The sequence below is a fragment of the Buteo buteo genome, chromosome 23 (genome assembly GCF_964188355.1).
Source record: "Buteo buteo chromosome 23, bButBut1.hap1.1, whole genome shotgun sequence".
In the NCBI taxonomy this organism is placed as follows: domain Eukaryota; kingdom Metazoa; phylum Chordata; class Aves; order Accipitriformes; family Accipitridae; genus Buteo; species Buteo buteo.
Window position 1 is genome coordinate 16891356 of NC_134193.1, and position 21037 is coordinate 16912392.

At 40.8% G+C, this 21037-nt stretch overlaps 2 protein-coding genes across 20 annotated transcripts in view; both read left to right on the forward strand.

The window, feature by feature from the left end:
• Positions 1–53: 53 nt before the first annotated feature.
• On the forward strand, positions 54–12313 carry GLE1 (GLE1 RNA export mediator). 2 transcript variants are annotated; one of them, XR_012654095.1, is made up of 16 exons: positions 54–208; positions 712–936; positions 2001–2126; positions 2365–2513; positions 2840–2900; positions 3181–3435; positions 4186–4414; positions 4999–5114; positions 5303–5372; positions 5723–5865; positions 6743–6933; positions 7409–7538; positions 7860–7983; positions 8976–9058; positions 9255–9318; positions 10031–10111. XR_012654095.1 is itself a non-coding variant. In XM_075055086.1 (16 exons), the coding sequence occupies exons 1-16, from the start codon at positions 113–115 to the stop codon at positions 10097–10099; spliced, it is 2112 nt and encodes a 703-aa protein (XP_074911187.1). In that variant the 5' UTR covers positions 54–112; the 3' UTR covers positions 10100–12313. The 2 variants fall into 2 exon arrangements, 1 of the variants encoding a protein (XP_074911187.1); XM_075055086.1 differs by having other exon boundaries at positions 7879–7983; positions 10031–12313.
• A 966-nt stretch (positions 12314–13279) lies between these two features.
• SPTAN1 (spectrin alpha, non-erythrocytic 1) overlaps positions 13280–21037 on the forward strand; it is a 52941-nt gene continuing 45183 nt past the window's right edge. For 10 of the 18 annotated variants that reach the window (XM_075055849.1, XM_075055847.1, XM_075055851.1 and 7 more), the window contains exon 1: positions 16564–16611. In XM_075055849.1, the coding sequence (XP_074911950.1) occupies positions 16579–16611 (33 nt within the window). In that variant the 5' untranslated portion in view covers positions 16564–16578. Of the gene's footprint in view, positions 13379–16560; positions 16612–21037 lie in introns of those variants that run through there. The other 8 variants (XM_075055839.1, XM_075055843.1, XM_075055845.1 and 5 more) reach the window with 4 other exon arrangements.

Genomic DNA, 21037 nt, shown 5'->3' on the forward strand with positions numbered 1-21037 from the left:
CAGCCACCGCCCTTATCGCCCGCTCTGCAGAAGGCGGGAAGCGGTGCCCCGGAAGCGGAAGAAGGGCGAGGCGGGGGTCAGACCGTTGCCGGGCCCTTGGCAGCGGGTCGCCATGCAGCCGCGGCAGCTCCGCTGGGAGACTCTGGCGGCTCTGCGCACCTCAAGCAAGGGTCAGCTGAGCTACTGCCGCCACTGGCTCCAGGATGAGGTGAGGGTTCGCTCCCGGCGGGCGGCTGGGAGCCCCCGGGCCTGTGCGTCCTGGGGGCGGCTGAGGGGGGAGATCGGTGACTCGTCCCTCCGAGCGCTGGCCGAGCGGTGATCCATCGGCTCCTTGTCTCGTTAACAGTCGGGGCCTGAAATACGTTCAATCGCTCTTGTGGTATCTCTGCTGCCCGCTCCTCCTCGCCTGTCGGCGGCTGGGCCCCCCTGCTCCCCTTCCAGCAGGTCGAGTCCTGGCTCCTCCGTACTGGGTAGATAGTGCAGGGTGTAGGGAGGAGATGTTACAGGAGAAGGTTCAAGCGTGGCGGTCCTGCTATCCTGCAAAAGTAGGGCAGCTCGGAAAAAGTGTTGAACAGAAACCGAGTAAATGGGGTACTGAGCTGCGATTATAAAGCACCTGCTGATCTGTGCAGATGTTTTCAATGTGTGTTCATTAATGTTATGTTGCTTTCTTGGTATGTTTCACACTTACAGAAAATGTTTTCTCTCTAGGATATCTTGGAAGGATGCATGTCTCCTCTTGTGCTGTCCCCTTATTCTGGCTGGGTCCTGGACAGAGTGATTGGGCAATCAGCCCAAGAAATTGCACCCTCCAGAAGTTCAACGCCTAAAGAATCCACTCCCCGCACAAACCAGTCATCTTCTCTGGAGAAGATCACATCTGCTAGCTGCCAGGGCTCTCCACCACTTTCATCTACAGAGCCAAGTGAAACAAAGGTACCTCTCTGATTATAGTTCACATGTGAACAGCTGTGTGAGAAAGCGTACTAACTTACTGCTATAAATTGTCTGATAAAGGTTGGTTTGTGCTCTGTTAACTTGTGGGGAAAAACATGCTTAGTTTCAAGTTTTTGTAGGATAAATGTGTAAAGATAAAATTGGTATTAACAAGATTTTAATAGAATAATGTTTGATAGTAGGCTAAAAGCAAACTCCCTTTTTCACCATAACTAAGGAGAATTTAGTTTGAGCTGTATAGTTACATGGATTGGATTAACAGCATGGGGTTCATCCAGTTGGAGGGATGAGGTCACACAGTAGGGTCAGGCCTGTTGTAAGAGTCCATGAGTAACCCCCTTGGGTTCTCTGGAGCCTTTGAATGACTTAGATGTGTTATGGCTGTCTTTTACAAGGCAAAAGGGTAGGAAGCTGGTTAATGAGCAGTCGAGCTTTGGAGGTAGTGAAGCTGATGAAGCACCTGAAAAGAAAACAAGTGTCTGTTGCTATGCATTAAATTATGGCTTCACCACATAACAATGAGACTGAGCAGTGAAGTTTTGCATCATCTTGGCTCCATTTAGACTTGAGAAATATATTGTGAGAAAAACATTTTAATGAAGCAGCCAGATCTGATAAAAGTTATAAGAGAGAGTCTGAAGACTCCTCCTGAAGGATGATTCAAAGTATGAACCTGTCTTGACTTCTTCCAGTGTAACATCTTCACTGAATGTAAAGAGAATGTGGGGAGAGTCTGTCTTGCCTTTCTAGGTGACAGTTAGCCTTCATGCATGTCCTATGGGCTCTTGGTATTCTGCTCCCAATTTTAGTGATTGGGAAAAGTAATTATCCCAGCTTTATATAGCTGCTGGAGGATATTCAAAGTGGTGAGGCTGCGCTACTGAGGTATATAACTACTCTAAATTGTTGTGCATTGATTGACTCCTTTGTCTGTTTCTCTACAAGTAATATGCAGTTTAAGGAGACTTGATTTACCTGGTTTCCTCCATGAGTGGCTGATGCAGTATTCAGTCACTGATTTTGCTTATACACTGATCACGCAGGGAAATGAAGATCTTAGTCTGCTGGAAATGGATCAAGAAGTCTTCTCAGCAGTTCTGCCATCTAAAGTTACAGAAGTTGAAGGCTGCATTCGGATGTATGAAGAGATGCACAGGTTGAAAGGAAAGGTAAAAGAAAACAACTTGAGGGTGTATGTGAATCACAGGAGAGCTACATAACCAGATGTAACAATGCTCCGATAAAAGTAGCAGGACAGTAAGTTATCCTAAACCTTAGAGAGTAAACTTTAGGATAACCCCAAGTAGACCGTGGTGGCCCACTTTGGGCAATTTATTTGTAATTTCTTCTGTCCAAATTCTGGTGATTACTACATTGTGGTGCTTCTGGCACCTCTGCAATCTGCAGGAGGGTCTAAGGCAACGGCAGGAGCAGCAAGAGCAGATGGTGAGGGCAGTGTATGACCTGGCAAGTGAACAACTCAAGCGCTTTGATGAACTGAAGGAGCTAAAGCAGCATCAGGAATTCCAAGATTTGCAAGAAGTAATGGAGAAGAGGTGAGATTAGCTCTGCTATCCTTAAAATATTACAGAATCTAATCAAAGTGAGGATTAATTCTTGTGCCTGACGGATCTGTGCTAGTCATTTGTGCTTGAAAATCTCACCTGCTGCTTTTCTTATATTAACTATCCTGTTACTGTTTGTCTTTCAGTGTAGCTCTCTGGTTACTGCTGCAGTTTCAGTGGTTAGAAAAAGACTATATTTGTGACAGTTAAAGGTCCTCTAGCTTGGCTTATTTTAAAAGTAACTTGCTGTGTGTTTGCTTGTATTTTGTCTTATGCGTGTCTTGAATACAGGTTTTCTGTCTTTATGTGTATTGTAGCTCAAAGGAGGCTCAGGGACAGCAAGAGAAGTTGAAGGAAGAACACCGACACAGAGCCAAGGTCTGTGACTTTTAAGAGTTGTCTTTCATAAACGACTGTGACTACTCGGTGGGAACTGGAAAGACCAATTGATTTGTTTGTATTTACATGGCACCCCTGTAGTGAGAATGTATTTTCTGGTGCTGTCCTAGACACCTGCTGCATTGTTGTGGAAATGCAGTAAAGGCACATGTGTTGTAGGAGCAGGAAGGACCTGTAAAGCTAGTCATCAGACCAGGAAGGACCTGTAAAGCTGGAGTTATTTCAATATTTTGTGTCTCTTGTTTCTTTTTCTCCCCAGGTATTAAACCTAAAACTGCGCGAGGCAGAGCAGCAGAGGCAGCGTCAGGAAGAGCTGGAGCGTTTGCGTAAGGAAGAGGGCCAGGAAAGATTGCGTCGCCTTTATTCCATCCAGGAGGAAGTGCTGCAGCTTAACCAGCAGATTGATCCCAATTATAGACACAAAGACTTGCCAAGAATCGATCTTTCTGCATACAGTAATCGTGGCAACCAGATCTGTGGGCTGGTGTCAGGACTTATCCGCACCACAAGCGAGGTAGAGGCTCTAGAGTTGTTCTTAACTTTGGTTGTCATTTCTTCATAAAGCTTCCTGCCTTCTTTAAAGGCAGCTTGTTATGAGACTGTTAAATAAGACGTCACAGAAATGTTTTTAGATATTTGGCTTATAAAGTATCTAATTTAAAAGGAGAATTCTGTGGCACTTTAGCTGTTCTCTTGAAAATGGCTTAAAAAAATGCATGAGGATTTCTACAGGAGAAAGATTCAATATTAAAATACTGTAAACTCTTGATGCTGTAAAGGTCCTTTTTGAGAAAGCAGTTGTGGTTCTCCACACCGTTATGGTTCTCCTATACTTGTAAGCCTTTTTGCAGTAACTAGGTTTCCTTGAAAATTTTTTTCTCTATGTAAAGGTGGGATACAAACCTTGAAAAATAAAACACTATAATAAGGCTAATTCTCTGTTCCAGCTTGTCACAGGTGGCTTTCTGCAGAGGAGGTTGTCTAGGCTTTGCACTGAGGTTCGCTTATCACTGTCAAAGTGTGTTATTAATTTTTGTTGGCCAAGATCTTGTGAGATCTAGTCACGGACTAACATTATTTACAAATGTGACCCATGTTATGTACAAATAAAGGAGAAAAAGATATTTTGACTAAAGAGGATAAAATGTTTAGTTGGTTCCCAGGTTACCTGAAGACTAATGCTTCAAAGGCTCCTTCTTGCTGTTGGTCTACGGCTAGTGGAACAAAAGATTGATGCTATATTACCTCCTCTGTTTCTTGACAGAGAGGTTTCCCTACTCAAGTAGATGTGGCCAATACTGAACGAGCACTGCAAGAGATGCGAGGGTTGATATCCAGCATGCAGCAAGAAATCGCTGCAGCTGTAGAAGAAAAAAGGAGGAGAGATGAAGAGGAAGAGAGACAAAAGCAGAAAGAGTTACTGAAAAAAGAGCAGATGAAGGCTCAGACTCCTGCCCCTGCACAGCAATCAGGGGGAAAGCAGCAGAAGGAAGGTTGGTTAGGCTTTTCCCTTCCCTCCCCCACCCCTCCCCTTACACACTCTTTTACTGTTAGACTAAATACTACTTTGGAATCTTATTGTTGTGATGACATACCTTCTCGTAGCCTTTACTTTTAGCACAACTAGCAAAACGGGTATAGGACTGCTGGCTGCAAACTTTTGAAATGAAACTGATGCGGCATAAATTGACTGTATTAACTGGAGCAAAACCTGCTGTTTCTAGACAGTATGCCATATATTGGAGTATTAGAGAATAACATTGTGCCTTCTTGTGAGTGTAGCTGAGTCATGCATGATATGACAAAACATACAAGAACAGACTGAAATGGCTTCTTTCTTGAGCGTAAGTTAAGGCCAGATACCCTGCATATATAAATTACTAAGCTGAAGAAGGAGGACTCCTGTATAGCTTGCAAACTTGTAGTTCATTTATGAACATAACTTTCTAAACTAAATTCTGGGGAAAAAGCACTCATGCAGCTGATAGTTCCTTGCAATTTTATTTTAAAGTTTTCTTAAGGTTCTCTAGAGTTTTGGGTCTTTATTAGTCTTCTGCTATTTTTTTTTTAATACCAGGACTTCAAGTTAAGGCAGAAGAAAGTACCATGCAGTGGTACCAGCAGCTTCAAGATGCTGCGGAGCAGTGTGTTGCTTCTTTCAGTGGAATCAGCAACTGCAAAGACAACAATGAGGTATGAACAAATGATTAATACTGCTGAAGAGTAATTATCTTAATTTCTAGGGGAAATAGGACAGCTTTCATTTAAAAAAAAAAATTTCTAACTTAGCAGCCTCTGTTAACAGTCTGCTTATCCAAACTATCGTAGTAGTTTACTTGTCTGTAAAGGCTTTTGAAGTTGTTTGTTTGCTTGTTCTGCAGGTTAAGAAGATAAAAACAGACTTGCAGAAAGCAGCTACAATCCCTGTGAGCCAGATCTCTAGAATAGCAGGTCAGGAAAATGCCAAGAACCCAATCCAACTGAAATGCCTTTTGCTGTAAAGATTTTAGTAGGACATCCAATGTTTCTATAATTATCCCTACAGCAGAAAGCTGGTATGCATACAGTCCAAGTCTTTGCAGCACAGTGTTTGCTTATGTTTTGAACGTCTGTTGCTTCCCTCGGAGGCATCTTGCTTCATCATGATTAAGTTTCTTTAATCAGATGTAGCAAACATGCAGTTTGAGGTGCCTTGCCCTTCTGGATGTAGGTCTAGTTTTTGTGAAGTTGATGTGGTCTGGTTAAGACTTGTCTGCTGTTTCCTAATCTTCTGTCTCCATACATTCCTTTTATATTTGCAGGTTCTCAGCTGAGAGAAATATTTGACAAGATCAATAACCTGCTCTCTGGAAAGTCTGTTCAGAGTGGAGGGCGAACTGTATCAGTGACTCAGCATCCACAGGGTCTGGATTTTGTTTACTACAAACTTGCAGAGAAATTTGTGGTGAGGAAGTGTTCTCTTTATTGGGGTGGCAAACTAGCTAGTGCTTTAAGAAGTTCTTTTGGACACTGTCCTATGTCTTCAACTACCAAGAAAAAAATTAGTAGGTGTTTAGCTTGCATGTATTAATGTTCATATTGATTAGAGAAAGTGCTTTTGGGTTAAGAAAAAGTGAAAGAACTTAGTTTCTCTTTCTCTCCCGTCCCCTATTTTATCTCTTCTAAGAGGAGGAACTATTTTAAATTCCAGGCTTACATTCTGAACTAGTTAGGTACGGTGTTAGTGGAAAACAGGTTGATAGTTAACTTATGATATATCACAAAACTGTATATATGCTCAAAACCTTACATCTTGGCGGGGGGTGGGAGGAAGCTAAGGCCCAAGAGGTGAACTTCTGTCCCTGCTGTGTAGTTAGCACCTCCCAAGAAATGAAGTGTCATTATTCAAGTTGCTTTTTGAAGTTGGCAGTATTTTTCTCTATTCTTTGTTTGCTAAATTTGGGCTGTTTGAAACTCTCTTTTGTCCCTGCAATGACAAATATATGCAAAAATTAGCCCATGGAGTAAAACTGACTGATCTGTAAACATTTGAAAATGATTGTTTGGAGTGAAAATATCTGTGCAGCCTTGCACTTTGTGCCTGTATTTGCTAACTCCTTTTTTCTGTCCTGACCCAAAGTTTATTGTCATCCTCTGTGGGAGCTGAGGACTTAGGGCTTTATCAGCTTTTCTGTGGTTGGCTACATAGCCATGAAAACATTAGGATTCTTTAGTAGAGGCTAATTACACAAAAAAGATGTTTTGGGTTTTTTTGGTTTTTTGTTTTTTGTCTGAGAAATGGCTTGAAGAGGTGGGGAATGACTTTCCTTTCCTCCCTCCAGAATCAAGGAGAAGAAGAAGTAGCTTCTCACCGTGATGCAGCTTTCCCAATTGCTGTTGTGGCCTCAGGAATTTGGGAAATACACCCTCGAGTTGGAGACCTCTTTTTAGCTCACCTGCACAAAAAGTGCCCCTATTCTGTGCCGTTTTACCCTGCATTGAAGGAGGGGACTTCTATGGAAGAGTATCAGAGGTAAATTTATTACTGGACTTTTTCAGCATGAACCCTGCAAGGGTGAAGATTGTATTCTTCTGAGTGAACTCCACTTTTCCTAACCTCTGATTATGTAGGCACTGTGACGTGCTGACATAGACTCTGGAGATGCACTCACAAGTGTGCAGCTCACCTAACCCTGTTTCCCTGGAGGATGCTGTGTCCTTCAGCTTTGAAGTGCTCTTTTGCTTATTCTTCCTTGTCATTCTCAAAGAACAGTTGATAGCTGTAGCTTGATTCTAGTTGAAATATCCAGTACAGAACCTAAATATTCTACGTGGTATAAAATAGTGGAACGTATGATCCAGAGGGCAATGATCAGCCTTTGCAGTAATTGTATGGTTTTGGAGCATCCCTATTCTCAGTACAGTTGACTTAAAGTAAGCTGAGAACTGCAGGGACTCAAGTGAATGGGTTTTGCTGTACTAATACTGGAATGTCTTCTCATACATAGGATGCTTGGATATCAAGTTAAGGATTCTAAGATGGAAGAGCAAGATCATTTTCTTAAACGGATGTCAGGAATGATTCGTCTTTATGCTGCCATCATTCAACTCCGGTGGCCTTATGGAAACAAACACGGGGTATGTGTGTATGGCATTATAATTAGAACCTTGTTACTATCCCAAGAGTCCATTAAATATATTGCAAACTTGATTTGTAGTTAAGGTGAGCTGAACTTTAAACCAGCTTATAATGTATTTGAAGGGAGATGGTCATAACCGTAATCAACAAAGCAATGCAAAGTAATTTGTAGTATAGACCTTTGCTTCCTTTCTTTTTATTTTCATAATGATCAAATTTTATGTTAGGCTATTATAAAATAACTTTATAAAGAAGAAAGTAAATCAGAAAACCACCTGTTTTGATAATAGCATTTTGCAAGTCTTACAAGTGGTGGGTAGCTTTTTTGTTGCTTTATAGACACATCCTCATGGGCTGAACCATGGATGGCGCTGGCTTGCTCAGATGTTGAATATGGAGCCTCTGGCAGATGTGACAGCCACACTTCTTTTTGATTTTCTGGAGGTAAGTGATGTGGATTGCTAATGGTTAAAGAGACCTAAATTGGTGACGGTTTAGTTTCTGAAGGGATTGCTGAGGTGAGGTTCATTGTGGCTTTTAAGAGGTTTTTTTAACTTGTCCTTATTCCTTCAGAAACGAATGTGAATATTCCACATTCTTGCAAATATAGCTTTGGAGCTGAATGATTTGAAAATGGAAGTTTTTATACATGCAACTTCTGTTGTTGTATTTGGTTCTGTTTAAGGTTCCTGGTACATTAAAAATAGTTGCATGGTCTTATAAAAGTAAGGTCTGCTAAGCGCTTGGCATCAGTTTGTACAATGGACTGAGGTCCTGTGGTCTTTCCAGCTGAATTAGTTCATAAAACAGGGTGGGTTTTTCAGGCTGAGGACAGAGCCTGATGTATATTAATCCCATGTCCTAAGATACAGGCCTATGCTAAATAAGAGCCAAAGTTAAAGGCTGAAGTCAGGGGAGAAGCACTGTTGAACACAAGCAGCTTCTGTGCTTATCAAATGCCTTCTAAAGAACTTTAAAAGTAGAAATGAGAAAGTAAGTGCAAAGTGAAATACACCATGGGGTTTCTGTTAGTAGTGGTGACGTTTGAGGAACATTCATCCTGTAAACTAACTGTATGAAGAAAGCTGATGAATCCACACTGCAGTAATCAAGACGGGGAAACGACCACAATATGCCCTAGCAAATGGCATTAGGGAATGGTGTTCTTTTTAGAGGTAGACTGGAGCGAGAGGAAGAATAACATAAGATTGATACCAGTGGCCACCACACAGCCAACAAGAAAAAAAGGTGATTGTGGTAGCAGTAATGGCATTTAGAGGATTTGCTTGTTTTATTGTGAATGTTGGGTATATGTCTTTAAATGTCTGGATAGAATATTAAGTGGTTGATATTGAACAGTTTTATTGAACTGAAGTTGTCATGCTAGCCTGAAACCCGGTTCTGGAACCTGGTCTTTGTGGATTTCTGTACCATAGGTGTGTGGCAATGCTCTCATGAAACAGTATCAGGTTCAGTTCTGGAAAATGATGTTGCTTATTCGAGAAGACTATTTCCCAAGGTATGATATCTGTGGTTAGGAATGGGAAATGATCCTTGGGTGTGGGGTTTTTTTTTGGTTTTTTTTTTACTTCATGAGTGTTTGCTCTTAAATGACTCGTCCATCTTTTCCAATCTCTGCCATTCACCCCCACACCCACTTGTAAATCAAACCCAACTGTCTGAGTAGATTTTGAAACATGCTGTTATTTCTGCAGAATTGAAGCAATTACCAGCTCTGGACAGATGGGCTCTTTAATGCGTTTCAAGCAATTCTTGGAGGTAAAGCAGTTTTGTTGGGTTTTTTGGTTTTTTTTTTAGTTTTCAAGTGTTTTGAGGATTTTTCCCTTCATTCGATATATCCATCATTTTGCTAATGAGGCTGGTGCTGCTTGCAGCATATCTGATAGTCCAGACCAGTCACTGTGATGTAACCTGTCTTTTGTAACTTTTCAGTTACTGAATTAACTTAATGATAGTTATGATAGCAAACATCTTGCTTATTTCTTACCTCACATCTAATTTTTCCTCAGTGAAAATGTATTTTGGTTATAAATGGAAGTTCAGTGAGACTAGTTGCAGTGAGAGAAGATGTATAGGTGGAGGAGGATTCTGCTGAGTCATTTCTGTAACAGCTATTTTTTATCAGTGGTTTGCTTTTTTTTATCTGTTGTCCTGATTAGATACATGAGGAAGTAGACACTTTGAACTGCTCTCTGTAGCGTTTGTTTAGCATTGTATTCTGCATCTTTTTATGAAAGCTTGCAAAACTGTAGAATACTTGATTATTTAAATTGTTTTGTGAATGTTGACTCTGAATCTGTCATGTTTTAATATAATAATCTGAGTTTGTACTTTCACTTCAAAGTTAATTTTGGTACAATTTATTAGCAATGATTTGAATGTGTGCACTAAGAGCCATCAAAATTCCTGAGAAGAGATGACAAATTAAGATACACATTTCTTTTTTTCTTTGTCTTTCTCTCTCCACTAGGAATGTCTACAGCAGAAGGAAATTCCATTACCAAAGGGTGCTCTGCAGTCTTCCTTTTGGAGATCATAGATCAGTTTCTATTTCTTTCCCCCGGATGTCAGTGCTTTCAGACCTGGCTTCCTGTTTACATGTAAAGGCAAAATAAATATATTTTGTATATAGAGAAATGAGGAGAAAATATTCCATCAACCTGTTAATGTTTAATTCATTAAGATTTATGTTGGGCAGAACAAACTTGTGTTTAATTTGTTGCAAATAATTGGAAGTTATTCTTTACTTTGGATTTTTGTAAGTTTTTTTTTTTATAGTGAATTGTGGAAAAATGAAGACACTTCCTTCATATATTTAAACATGTGGAAGACATTTTAAATACAGTATCCTGATGACCTCTGGGCTAAAGAGATTAAAGACTTTTGGATTGAAAATTTGCACAGTGCTGTTCTGTTCATGGAAGTGAAAATACCTCATAGCTTTATGAAGTCTTAGCAGACTAATCAATGTCAGAAATTTACAGCTAGAACTTTATTTTTGTATTTATTATATCTGTCTTTTATAATTCAATTTTAATTATGCTGATGTACTTGCATCCTGTTTGGCTCGACAACATCTTAAAACTACAGTGAGGTTGGCCTAGCAGTGTTGACGCTTATCTCTGTTGAATGTAACTTTGCTCCAAGAGGCAGTACTCTCGATTTAAGAGAGGAACACTCACTGTTTTGAAAGTCTCCATGGATAATAGAAACTTCATGAGGGAATAGCAGAGTTCCTGAAACTACAGAAATTCTGTGTCTGTTATCCATCAGATGGATGGAAGCTAATAATCCATTTTCTTAATACAAGAAAAAAGTGTCAAAATGGTGCATTCATTCTAGCACTTTTGCTGATGTTCTGCCATCATTTGAGGGGGAAATGGTATGCTTGGGTTACCTAAGGTGCATTTCATTAAGGGCTCTTTTTATGTAAACGGATTTCTTCCTTATCAATGTTATGGTATTTTATGTATCAAGTACTGTAATACTTTTGTACCAATGGTGGATTATTCTGAGAATAGTTCATTCTAGAAATATGTTTAAATTATTATTAAAGTTTAATTTTTTTCTTTTTAATCTGAAGCTGATGCAGTTTTTTTTTTTTCTGTAGAAGAGGAATGGTCAAAATCTACAGCTCCTTGGTGAATACAGGAGATAGATAGTGTAAAAGATCAGAGTGATGGGAGATCTATCTGATTTATGGTGCACTGTCCTTGAACTATTTTGGTGGCCTCTAAGATGAGAAAATTTGCTTCTGAGTTCTGGAAAGTAGTGTGTTATTTTTGCAATATACTGTTGCAAGTTAAAATTTATTATTATTTTTACCAGATGAGTTTTTATTATTCCTAGAGGCACCTCAATTTGAAGCTGTAGAAAGTGGAGTTGAGGCCATATGAGAATCTGAGTTTGATTTTTATATACCTCTTGAGATTTCTGAGAAAAGTTTGTAACGTGTACTTTGGAATTCAGGCCTTTAAAACCTTTAACCTTGGCTTTTAAATTGACTGGTAAGTAAGTTAAATTTGTATTTGGTTTATGTATTTTGTAAACTGACTCTGTAATTCTTTAGGCTGGTGTTACCAGTAATTGTTCTGGGGTACTGCAAACCTCCTTCTAGTATTCTTTTACCAGGTAACACTGAAGCAATACGACTTCCATTAGTATACTTGAAAATGTTCGTGGTTTTTTTATAGAGTAGAGATGTTTTGATTACATCTCGCATATCTAGTTACGTTGGAGACTCACTTTGCCAAGATGGTAATTGGTACTGTCTGTTAGAAACAGTTGTCTGCCTGTGCCAAAACACAAGGTGTGATTCGTTGAGAGATATATATGTAAGATACAATAGCTTTCTTTTTTGTTGACAGGTACTAGTGTTTTCTGACATTTGTGGGGGGAATGTAAGTATATTTTTTTATAAATAACAAACATGGTATCCTTGTCTGCCTCAGTAAAGGGCATCCAGATACTTAAATACTACTTCAGAAACACCAGTAAGAATTTCTAATTGAATAAGGAGTGCACTTCAAAAGAATCATAATAAATCAATATTTATTTTTAGGTGTAGCTTAAGGTTGCTTCTGCTGCTTGAACTAATGGTTGACTTGTATGATGCTATTCTGTTTTTTGTCATTTCAGCAGTTTTGAATGTTAGCCATTTGGTGTTATGGAGATGCAGTGCAAATAAGGCCTTATGAATGTATTCATGGTATTTTCATACACATATTTGTATCAAAGATGGCAAAGGAGAGCATCTCAGATGTGAAAATAGTGTGCATTCAGGACAAGATGCATTAAAATGGCTGTGAGTCATACACTTCCTTGGAGACAATAGTTCCAGGCAGTCCCACGGGTTGCGATGCAATGTCGCTGCAAGTGTGCTTTTTCCATTTAAGTACTTTATTAAAAGAAAGTATTATTAACTCAAAAATCACTCAAACCCACTCAGCACTTTGATCCTATAAACTTCTTGCTGCCTTACCAGGTCTCTTAAAAATAAAAAATTAAGAGATTAGAGTTGAACTTCTTTGCCACGTCTATTTTAAACATCTAGTTTATACTAAAGGCTCATTTTCCTTTGAATTTATGCATCGGCTTTTCAAAAATAGCTTTCTCTTGACAAGCGTTTGCAGCCTTTTGATGCTCTGTTCTTGCCAGGCTTCTTTGTGACACTGCATGCTGCTTCAAAAGGACACCCTTACCCATATATATTTTTAATAATGTAAAACTAATGAGGCCGCTGCTTTGAGTCTGGCCTGCTGATTTAAATTGAAAAACCTGTCACCCGTCCTCGGCGCTCTGCAGCCGCAGCACCTCGGGCTGAGGAGGAGAAGGGGGCAGAAACCCCGGCTGCCGCCATGCCGCACGGACATTTTAACTGATTCCCAATGTAGTCTTGTATTTTTTTCGTGTCCGAGGCTGGTCACGGTGGGGGGTGAGGTAACGGCCCAGCGCCCCGCTGCTGAGGGGGGGACAAACGCCCCGCGCCCCGGCGTCACCCTCCGGCACCCTTCTCCGCCTCTCGGCTTTTTCCGGAACCCCTCGGCACTTTCCGGAACCCCTCGGCTCACTCCGGCCCTCTCCGCATGCGCCGCTCCCGCAGTTCGCCTGCTGAGCTCGGGTGGGTGGGGCCCTTCTCTCCCCCTCCGCCCAGTTCCCGATTCTTTCCGAAGCCCTTCGGCTCTTTTCGCCTGCCGGGAGACCGTTCTGCAGCGCTGACGTCATCTCCGGGCCGCCTTATAAAAAGGCGGGCGCAGGCGGCGCGGGGTGTCCGTGGCGGAGGGCGCGGAGCCGGCGGGGAGAGCTGCGCACCCACCCGGTGAGGCGGCGGGCGGGGGGCTGAGGGGGGGGGGACACGCCTTCATCCGCGCTCGCCTTCATCCGACCCCACCGGGGTAAATAGAGCCCCCCCACGCCTGCTCCGCCTTCCGCCGCTGCGGAGACAGGTGTACGGGTGCGCGCTCCCCTCAGCCGCGGGGGGGCCTGAGGCCGGCCCTGCCTCCGGGGGCTCCCCGCGGCGCCTCGGTTACCGCTCGCCCTCCCCGGCGGCCGCGGCTGTTGCCGTGGTTTTGGTTTGGTTTTTTTTTTTGGTTTTTTTTTTTTATCGTGGGTGGCCGCTGCGGCGCCCAGGGTCTCGCCCTCGGGGGAGGGGAGGGGAGGGCGGGGGAGCATCAGCCCCGGGCGCAGCGCGGATTAAGGGCAGGCGGGCAAGGAGCGGCGGGATCCGCCCTGGTCAGGCAAGACCCGCCGCAGGAATTTCATTCAGCGCTCAGGGGAGGGGATAAACAGGCGGGTAAATAACAGTGACAGCGAGTCTGCGTCCCTGCGGGCAGAGCGAGAGTCCCCCGCCTTGTCCACCCTTCCCTTCGCCCCTGTCCGGTGAGGTTTGTGGTAAAACCCTGCCTCCTTCCCCTGAGGAGAAATCCTGGGGGGGCGACGGAGAAGCTGGCGCTCTGCGGTAACCCGGCGGAGGGGATTCATTGCACAGCAATGGCTTCCCTCAGCTCTCGCCAGCCCAGCCCTGTCCAAGGTCAGGAGATGCAGCAAAGAGTGTGTGCGAGGGGAGAGAAGAAAAGGGAGGAATCGAGGGGCTGGGCGTTCAGTGATGGCTGGAGAACCCTTTCCTCAGGGAGCTCGCTATCTCCCTGAAATGACGAGCACGTAAATAGCATGCACAACAGAGTTGTCTAGCCGAGCAGGAAGACATTTAAAAGAAATCCTCCCAACCTGTGTTCCTTTCATATATGTGTCATTTTGGTATATAGGTCAAGCACTACGGTTTCCTTCATAAAAGAATCAGGATTTGTTCATCCCCCGATTAACTTTTTTTTTTTTTAATTTAACGTAAATCAAAGTAATGATAGTCAAGTTTTTCTCGGATTCATTGCCTGCATGCACCTTATCTGGTTACAGTGATACAAATCTATATTGCTACATCATAAATATATACCAATAGGGTAATCATTTGCCCTGATATTTAAGGAAAAGCACAAGGAATTATCACAGTACTTTTTTTTGAGCAAGTTCATGTTGACTTTTCAGGATTTTTAGTAGCTATTTTGTTATAAAACAGCTGCGTGTTCCAGTCTAAAATGTACGTGACTATTGAGCAGTCTTTCATACATATTTAAATAGGTTCTGAAGAGCAGTTGTCTGGAGATGGCGAATGAACACATTAGGGGGAAAAAAAAACCCCAACAATAAAAAAAGACCAAAAAAACGCAACTCAGCCTGAAATGGTTCTGTATCTTTCTGGAAAAAAAAAATCCATTTTCTTTTGGCATTTTGTTTTCAGCAAAGTGCCAGAAGATTCTGATGACTGTATTCACTGAAAGGCCTTGGTCAGTGATTCAGATTTGTTCAAAACAAATATTAAATCCCACTGTGTGATTTTTATGCATTTAAATGCAAATAGCAGTGAGTTCTTCCATGAAATCTTCATTTGTCCTTACTTATAAATTGTGCAGAGAGAATAATGAACAAAAGATTGAAAATGGAATGCTTTCTGCTGCATTGTGTGCAGGATCTGTAACTGTAGTAATGGAATTGTTAAGCTGTGGAAAATACTTGAACAAAGATAGCGGGTTACATTGTTCACAAGAAGTAATTTATTTCCATTCCTGTTGGGGAAAAAAAAAATTATCTGTACTGGTTGAATTGAAATAGAAATCTTATTTTTAAATCAGATTTAGACGTTATGCTTCTATGAGATCCATAGTTGATGAAGTTAGCAAACATATTTGTGGTTGTTTTGGTTTGTTTTTTTTTTTAATAACATAAAGGTAGCAACAATAACAAAAATGTTGAATGTCAAAGACTGTCTTTTAAGCATTTTTTACATGTTTTTCTCCTGCACGGCAGAAAGGTAGGAGAAGCCTTAAATCTCTTGAGACAGGGTGGTACCTCTTGGTGTGAAATTCCTATTTCTCAACTATTATATTTATACCTAACCTTAGTAATTTAATGTATATAACTTGGTGTCTTTGCTGCCGTATTTTTGTCTACTTAATGTATTTATGGGGTTGAAGTTGTTTTATTCATAAATACATTGCTTTTTGGGGGGCAACTAATTGCTTCCCCTGTATTGAATTCCTCCCTTTTCTCCACTGCATGTTAGTATAGTGTGGGAGTTTGTTTTTTCCATTTGTCCCTGGAGTGTAGGCAGCAGAAAAATGGGGTGGAGCAGACTGCAGATGCTGTGGATGGGGATTGCCAAGTGTAGTCCAGCATTGTACTCCTGTAGCTGACCATGGATCAAATGGAGTGGCAAGCTGCCTCCTCACTGCTGCAACTGATACACATTAAGCTATGCAAATGCCATGAGAGATATGCACTAGCTTCAGCTGGCACAAAGACACATAACTGCAGTTGTCCATGAACCATGAACTGCTTCAAGGATTGCAGCGTACGCATGGGGAAAATGTAGGGTTAGGGGAGGCGAGGAAATTTCTAGCTAAGAATTCAGTTGGTTAGATACACTTGACAGCTACATAATTGGCCATCTCAAAAAATACCTTCTGTCACAACTGCTACTTGTCCATTTTTTTACTGTGGTAATTGAAAGTAATCATCTTTGTAGATGTTTATTCAAAACCTTCTTAGTGAGTTTGTGTCTTTAAATTAAGCCACAACTCTTGATGATGCTGCAGCACGAAGCATCATTTGCCAAGTCCTAACTTTCTTTACTTTCTGTTTTGACCTTCAGATTATGGTAGGTTTGGTTTTGTTTTGTTTTTAAACTAACTGGAAAGGTTAGTACATACCAAATTAATTAAGTTTTCCTGTTTATATTTGTAACCTTTTTTGCATGGGGATGTCTGTCACTTGCAATAGCTTGCGTAACAATCATGCCAATTGTTGCAAGGAACCAAAAGGAAAGTATGAAACATGTACTGTGACAGAATATGTATTTTGAAAAAAAAAAAAAGAAAAAAAGAATTAAGCCATGTCCTTATGCTAGTCATTAGTTGAATGTTATCTTCATTTCCACCTCCCTTTTAGACTCTACATTCCTCCATCATGTTGTCATCGTTTCGTAAAGTCAAAGTCCAGGTATTTTTACATAATGCATGAAGTGTCATCGCCATACTTGCCTGTCTTTATTGCAGTGACCTATTTGTAACAAAAAGCCATTTGTTTGAGAGTTTGTTCTACATAGCAGGTGCTTTATTTGTACTTCAGTGTTGAGTCTGATCTGCCTTTCCTTTAATACTTTGGATTTCCTAATTTCTGTCTGTGATGCATGATGTGTGAACATTTTATAGTTGTTCAGTATGATCCGGTTTTGATGTGGATTAATTTTCTAAGAGGTTTTTTTTTAAAAAAAGTACTTGAGCAGTATCTTCTTACTTATAGCATCTAAAAATCAACTGTGATAAGATTTACACTGTAGAACATTATGCATTTGAAGTTGGCTTTGGTTCCTGTTCCATCCACTTGCACAAATTTATAATCCTTGTATTGTTGTGGTGTAACTGTTCATACATGTCTGTGGCTTTCCATTCAGTGGTGGTAAAATAAATAGGATGTATGGACCAAACTTCAGCTGGGTAATATAAGCAACTAGATTTTATTTGGAAATGATAATAATGTAAATGTTTATACTACAATTAAAATTGCAATGAAAAGATAACAAATGGGAATGGAAAATGCTGGGATTTATTGTGTAATATCACATTACCTGTAAACTCTGCATTTCTGCAATGCAGTCAAGGTAATTTGCTTTCTCAGGGGGACTTGGCAGAGTGCAGTCCTTGCCAGCACTGCATAGTTTTATCAAAGGTCTCTGGTGGTACTAAAACCAAAACAAAGCCAAGAAACCCCTCATACATAAAGGCACCAAATTCAGAGAGCCAATTCAGCTGCTTTTATTTGAATAGTGGAATTAAAATTCTAAGACTAAGTGCCTAAATATGAACAGGTCTTTAATTGTCTTCCATATTTCAGAAGTGCATAGTTAAGGCTGTGCACAAACCCTCTAATCAGCCTAAATCACTAGCTTTGCAGCCTGCTTTAGTTCAAACAATTTGCCTTTTTTCTTTTAATGCTACAGTTTCTTGTGTCCCTGTAATACCTACTTAAATTTTGGGGCTTGTTTGAATTTTACCTGTGCTGTGGTTAGTCTGTATGAGTCTATGGCATTAAGCAGTGAGTGACTTCAACACAGCTTGGTTTTTTTTGTACTGCAGCACTTGACTTATTTTTCTGGCTTGGAATTTGTAGAGATTTGAGGCTGTAGGTGACCTTCCTTGACGGTGACCAGGAGTATTTGGACACAGGGTTCTGCTGCATGTAGTCCACACTTAAAATTTCTTTATTTTGTAGATTTAAATTCATAACAAACCAAATGCCTGGTCATTTGATTTTGTCTCAGTGGTGTTTTAAATCCTCTCAGACAGGGTATATGATATGACATCCTTCAGTTACTTCTTCGTAACACAGTATGCTCATGCAGTTCCCTTCATGGGAGCAGGAGCCAGTGCTGCACATACTTTTCAGAAGGATTCTCTTTTATTTACCTGCAGTACTAGTATGTACTAACTTAGCACTAAACTAGGCAGTTGTGGTGTTTTTGTGTTCGAGACATATGTAGTGGCTTACCTCTTCCCTAGGGTTTTGAAGAAGCTGTGAATGGGAGAAATGAAAGTTGGAAAAAATCTGCATTGTTTTTTTTCCTCTGTCATTTCCTTTTGAATGTTATTTTCACATCCAATATTAGAATTCAAATTTTTTTGCTTAAAGAAGAAAGATCAGCAATCCATTCCTGTCCCTGAAGAGGGAGGCAGGAAGGAGTAGCCAACATCAGTTAAATGCTCTTTTGACAAGACTTAGGATGTGTAATGCCAATGAATGCAAAAAAAAAAATACATTAAGCTGCTCATGTGTGCATACCTGGGGAGCAGAGAGTGTTTTGATAAGGAAAGTACTTGTATTACAAGCTACTACTAGGGTCACGTATGCTGAATATACGTAACGCAAATCAGGACTTGTCTTAAGAGAAAGTCATTATTTTACTAAATCTTAAGATAGTGATCTTTATATACTGATATCTGATTGCTTTTCAGGCAAAGGAGTTTAATTCTTTAAGCTTCCTGTAATTGGTTTTAAAAATATGCTAAAATCTGTGTAGCACTGAATGTATTTTACATTCGAGTTTCTAAATCCCCAAAACCATGTTTTGGTAAGGGAAGTGCTGACAGCTCTTATGTGTGTCAGCCCTGGTGGCACCACTGTAATTCCTGTTTAACCCACCTCGATACCGCTGTTTCCCGAACTTGAATGATGTTGCTGACATCATCGTTGTTGCACTGCGGTGTCTATAAATATCTGCAGTTGTATACTCCCATGCAAATTTTCGTGTACCCTTTGTATAATTTGTATCATCTGAGGAAGGCTAATCATTTTAGATTGAAGGATGAGAGTAATATGTTTGTTTTGGTTTTTGTCTTAAATTTATTTCTTTTTTGTTGGTTTGTTGGGGTTTTTTTGTTTTGGTTTGGTTTTTTTAAAATACCACCACAGTGGTACAGTGCAAAGAAGCATTTCTGATTATTTTTTTTAGTTAGACGTAAGCTGACAAGTGGCTTTCTAAAGTTAGTCTTACAGCGTAAAAGTACAGTGGCAAATGCCTTCAGGACAGTTAAGATCCCCTGGTTTGGGGACGTCTTTGTGATGACGCCTGCCTCGGCTATCTGGAAGGCTGAGGCTCTGGGCAGGAGCCAGCCAGTGCCATTCCTCCTGCCCGCACTGCCTGGAAGGTTCGCTCTGCCTGACCTTATCAGCCGGCGCAGGAGGCAAGCAGCGATGTGGAGAATGTTGTCTCTGCGCACAGCGCTGGGGCTGGGGCCGGTTATCTGGGGTCAGGCTGGGCATTCGTGTATCTCCCAATCTAAGCTATGTTTTTCACGTTAAAAACGTAAAGCACAACTTCTTGTTGGCAGTTCTTTTGCTAGCGGTGCAGAGGTGTATCCTAGATGCCTTCGAATGGTGTCGTTGAACCAAGAAAGTTTAGAAACATCTTGGAGAACTGCTTCGTATTCAAGGGGCATAATGCAGTTTGAGCGTGAAAACATCGGAGGTAGACTGCATCATTCTGCAGCATCGATGACTTTTGAGTTCAGAGCTCCCCAGTGACTGCTGATCGCGCTCTGGCAGAGCACAGACTTGCTGACGTCAGCTGATCTGCTGCAGGAAAGAACAGTCTATTATTGCTAGACCAAAGCACTTCTTTTACAATTGACTAGCTTGACTTACTGTAGTTATAAAAGGAGCCTTTCTTTTAATGAATTCCAGCAAAAAGATGAGCCAGATTGCATGGCTTGTGTGGTGAGAGGCAAACCAGCTACCAGGCTAAATTACAGGAGGTCTCCTATGTGGTTTTTAAAAATGTAAAAATAATTTTAAGTAATTTAATCATTTGCATAATTTAATAATTTAAATAATTTAATAATTTAAAGAGGTCTAAAATTGCTTGGACTGTGGAGGTTAGTTCTAATACTGAAATACAAGTTGACAGCAAAAGACTGTATGGCGTTCTAAAGACTAACTAGGATTTCATTTTCTCCCAGTAATGCCCATAACCAGAATAAGCAGAGAGACAGGCTACAGTTGTGCAGTACATTTAGACTAAATGCCACTTTGTTATTTCTGAACACAATTCAGTTTAAAAGAAGTGCTGTCGGAATTCAAACAGTGTGACGGCACAGGGAAAGAAGTTTTTAGCAATAACTTGCTCTCCTGGAGGGAAAACGCTGTCTGAAACAGGGCTTGAAAAAAACAGCTGCTTTCTCAGGAAAACAGATCTGTAGTTGAGCTCAAGTTGCGTTCAGGGGTTTGATCTTTTAATACTCAGATACAGTAATCAAGTGGAGCCTTTGGTACCACTGCCTGGTGAAACCTGGACTTCATTTATATAATACAGTCTACACAGACTGTTTTTTTGTGGTGTGTGTGTTGTTTTTCGTTGTTTTTTTTTTTCTCCTTGCCTTCTTTTTACAATAATGAGTGGAACGCCCAGGCCTGGAAGAGAAAGCAAAGCTGTATTTTCTTTCCTTCCTTAAACTGCCGCAATGCAGTTGGGGCTCAGAGTTCATGGGAGTAACAACTGCTGCTGAAATGGCTGTCCTCTTGCAGGGTGGGACTGTTGGAAGAGAGCTCGGGAATGTGTGAATTCGCCCCCATATGTTCCTTTCTATCAGATGGTCCCTTTACAAGTGCTTAGAAACCAAACAGAAAACATGGCCATATAGATCGCTTTCCAACCTGTGGAGTTTTTCATACAATTGTGCAAGATACACGTCTAATTAAAGCATGCGGCTAACTAATGATTAAATAACAATTTAATATTTAATAATGTATTTTAAGAGATTGCCCTTGTCTTTTAGTATGCAGTTGCAGACTGGGTTTCTTCCCTGTCTTTGATAGGATTGATGAGAAGTACATTTAGCTTGATGCTTACAGAATTTATAATGAAAGCATT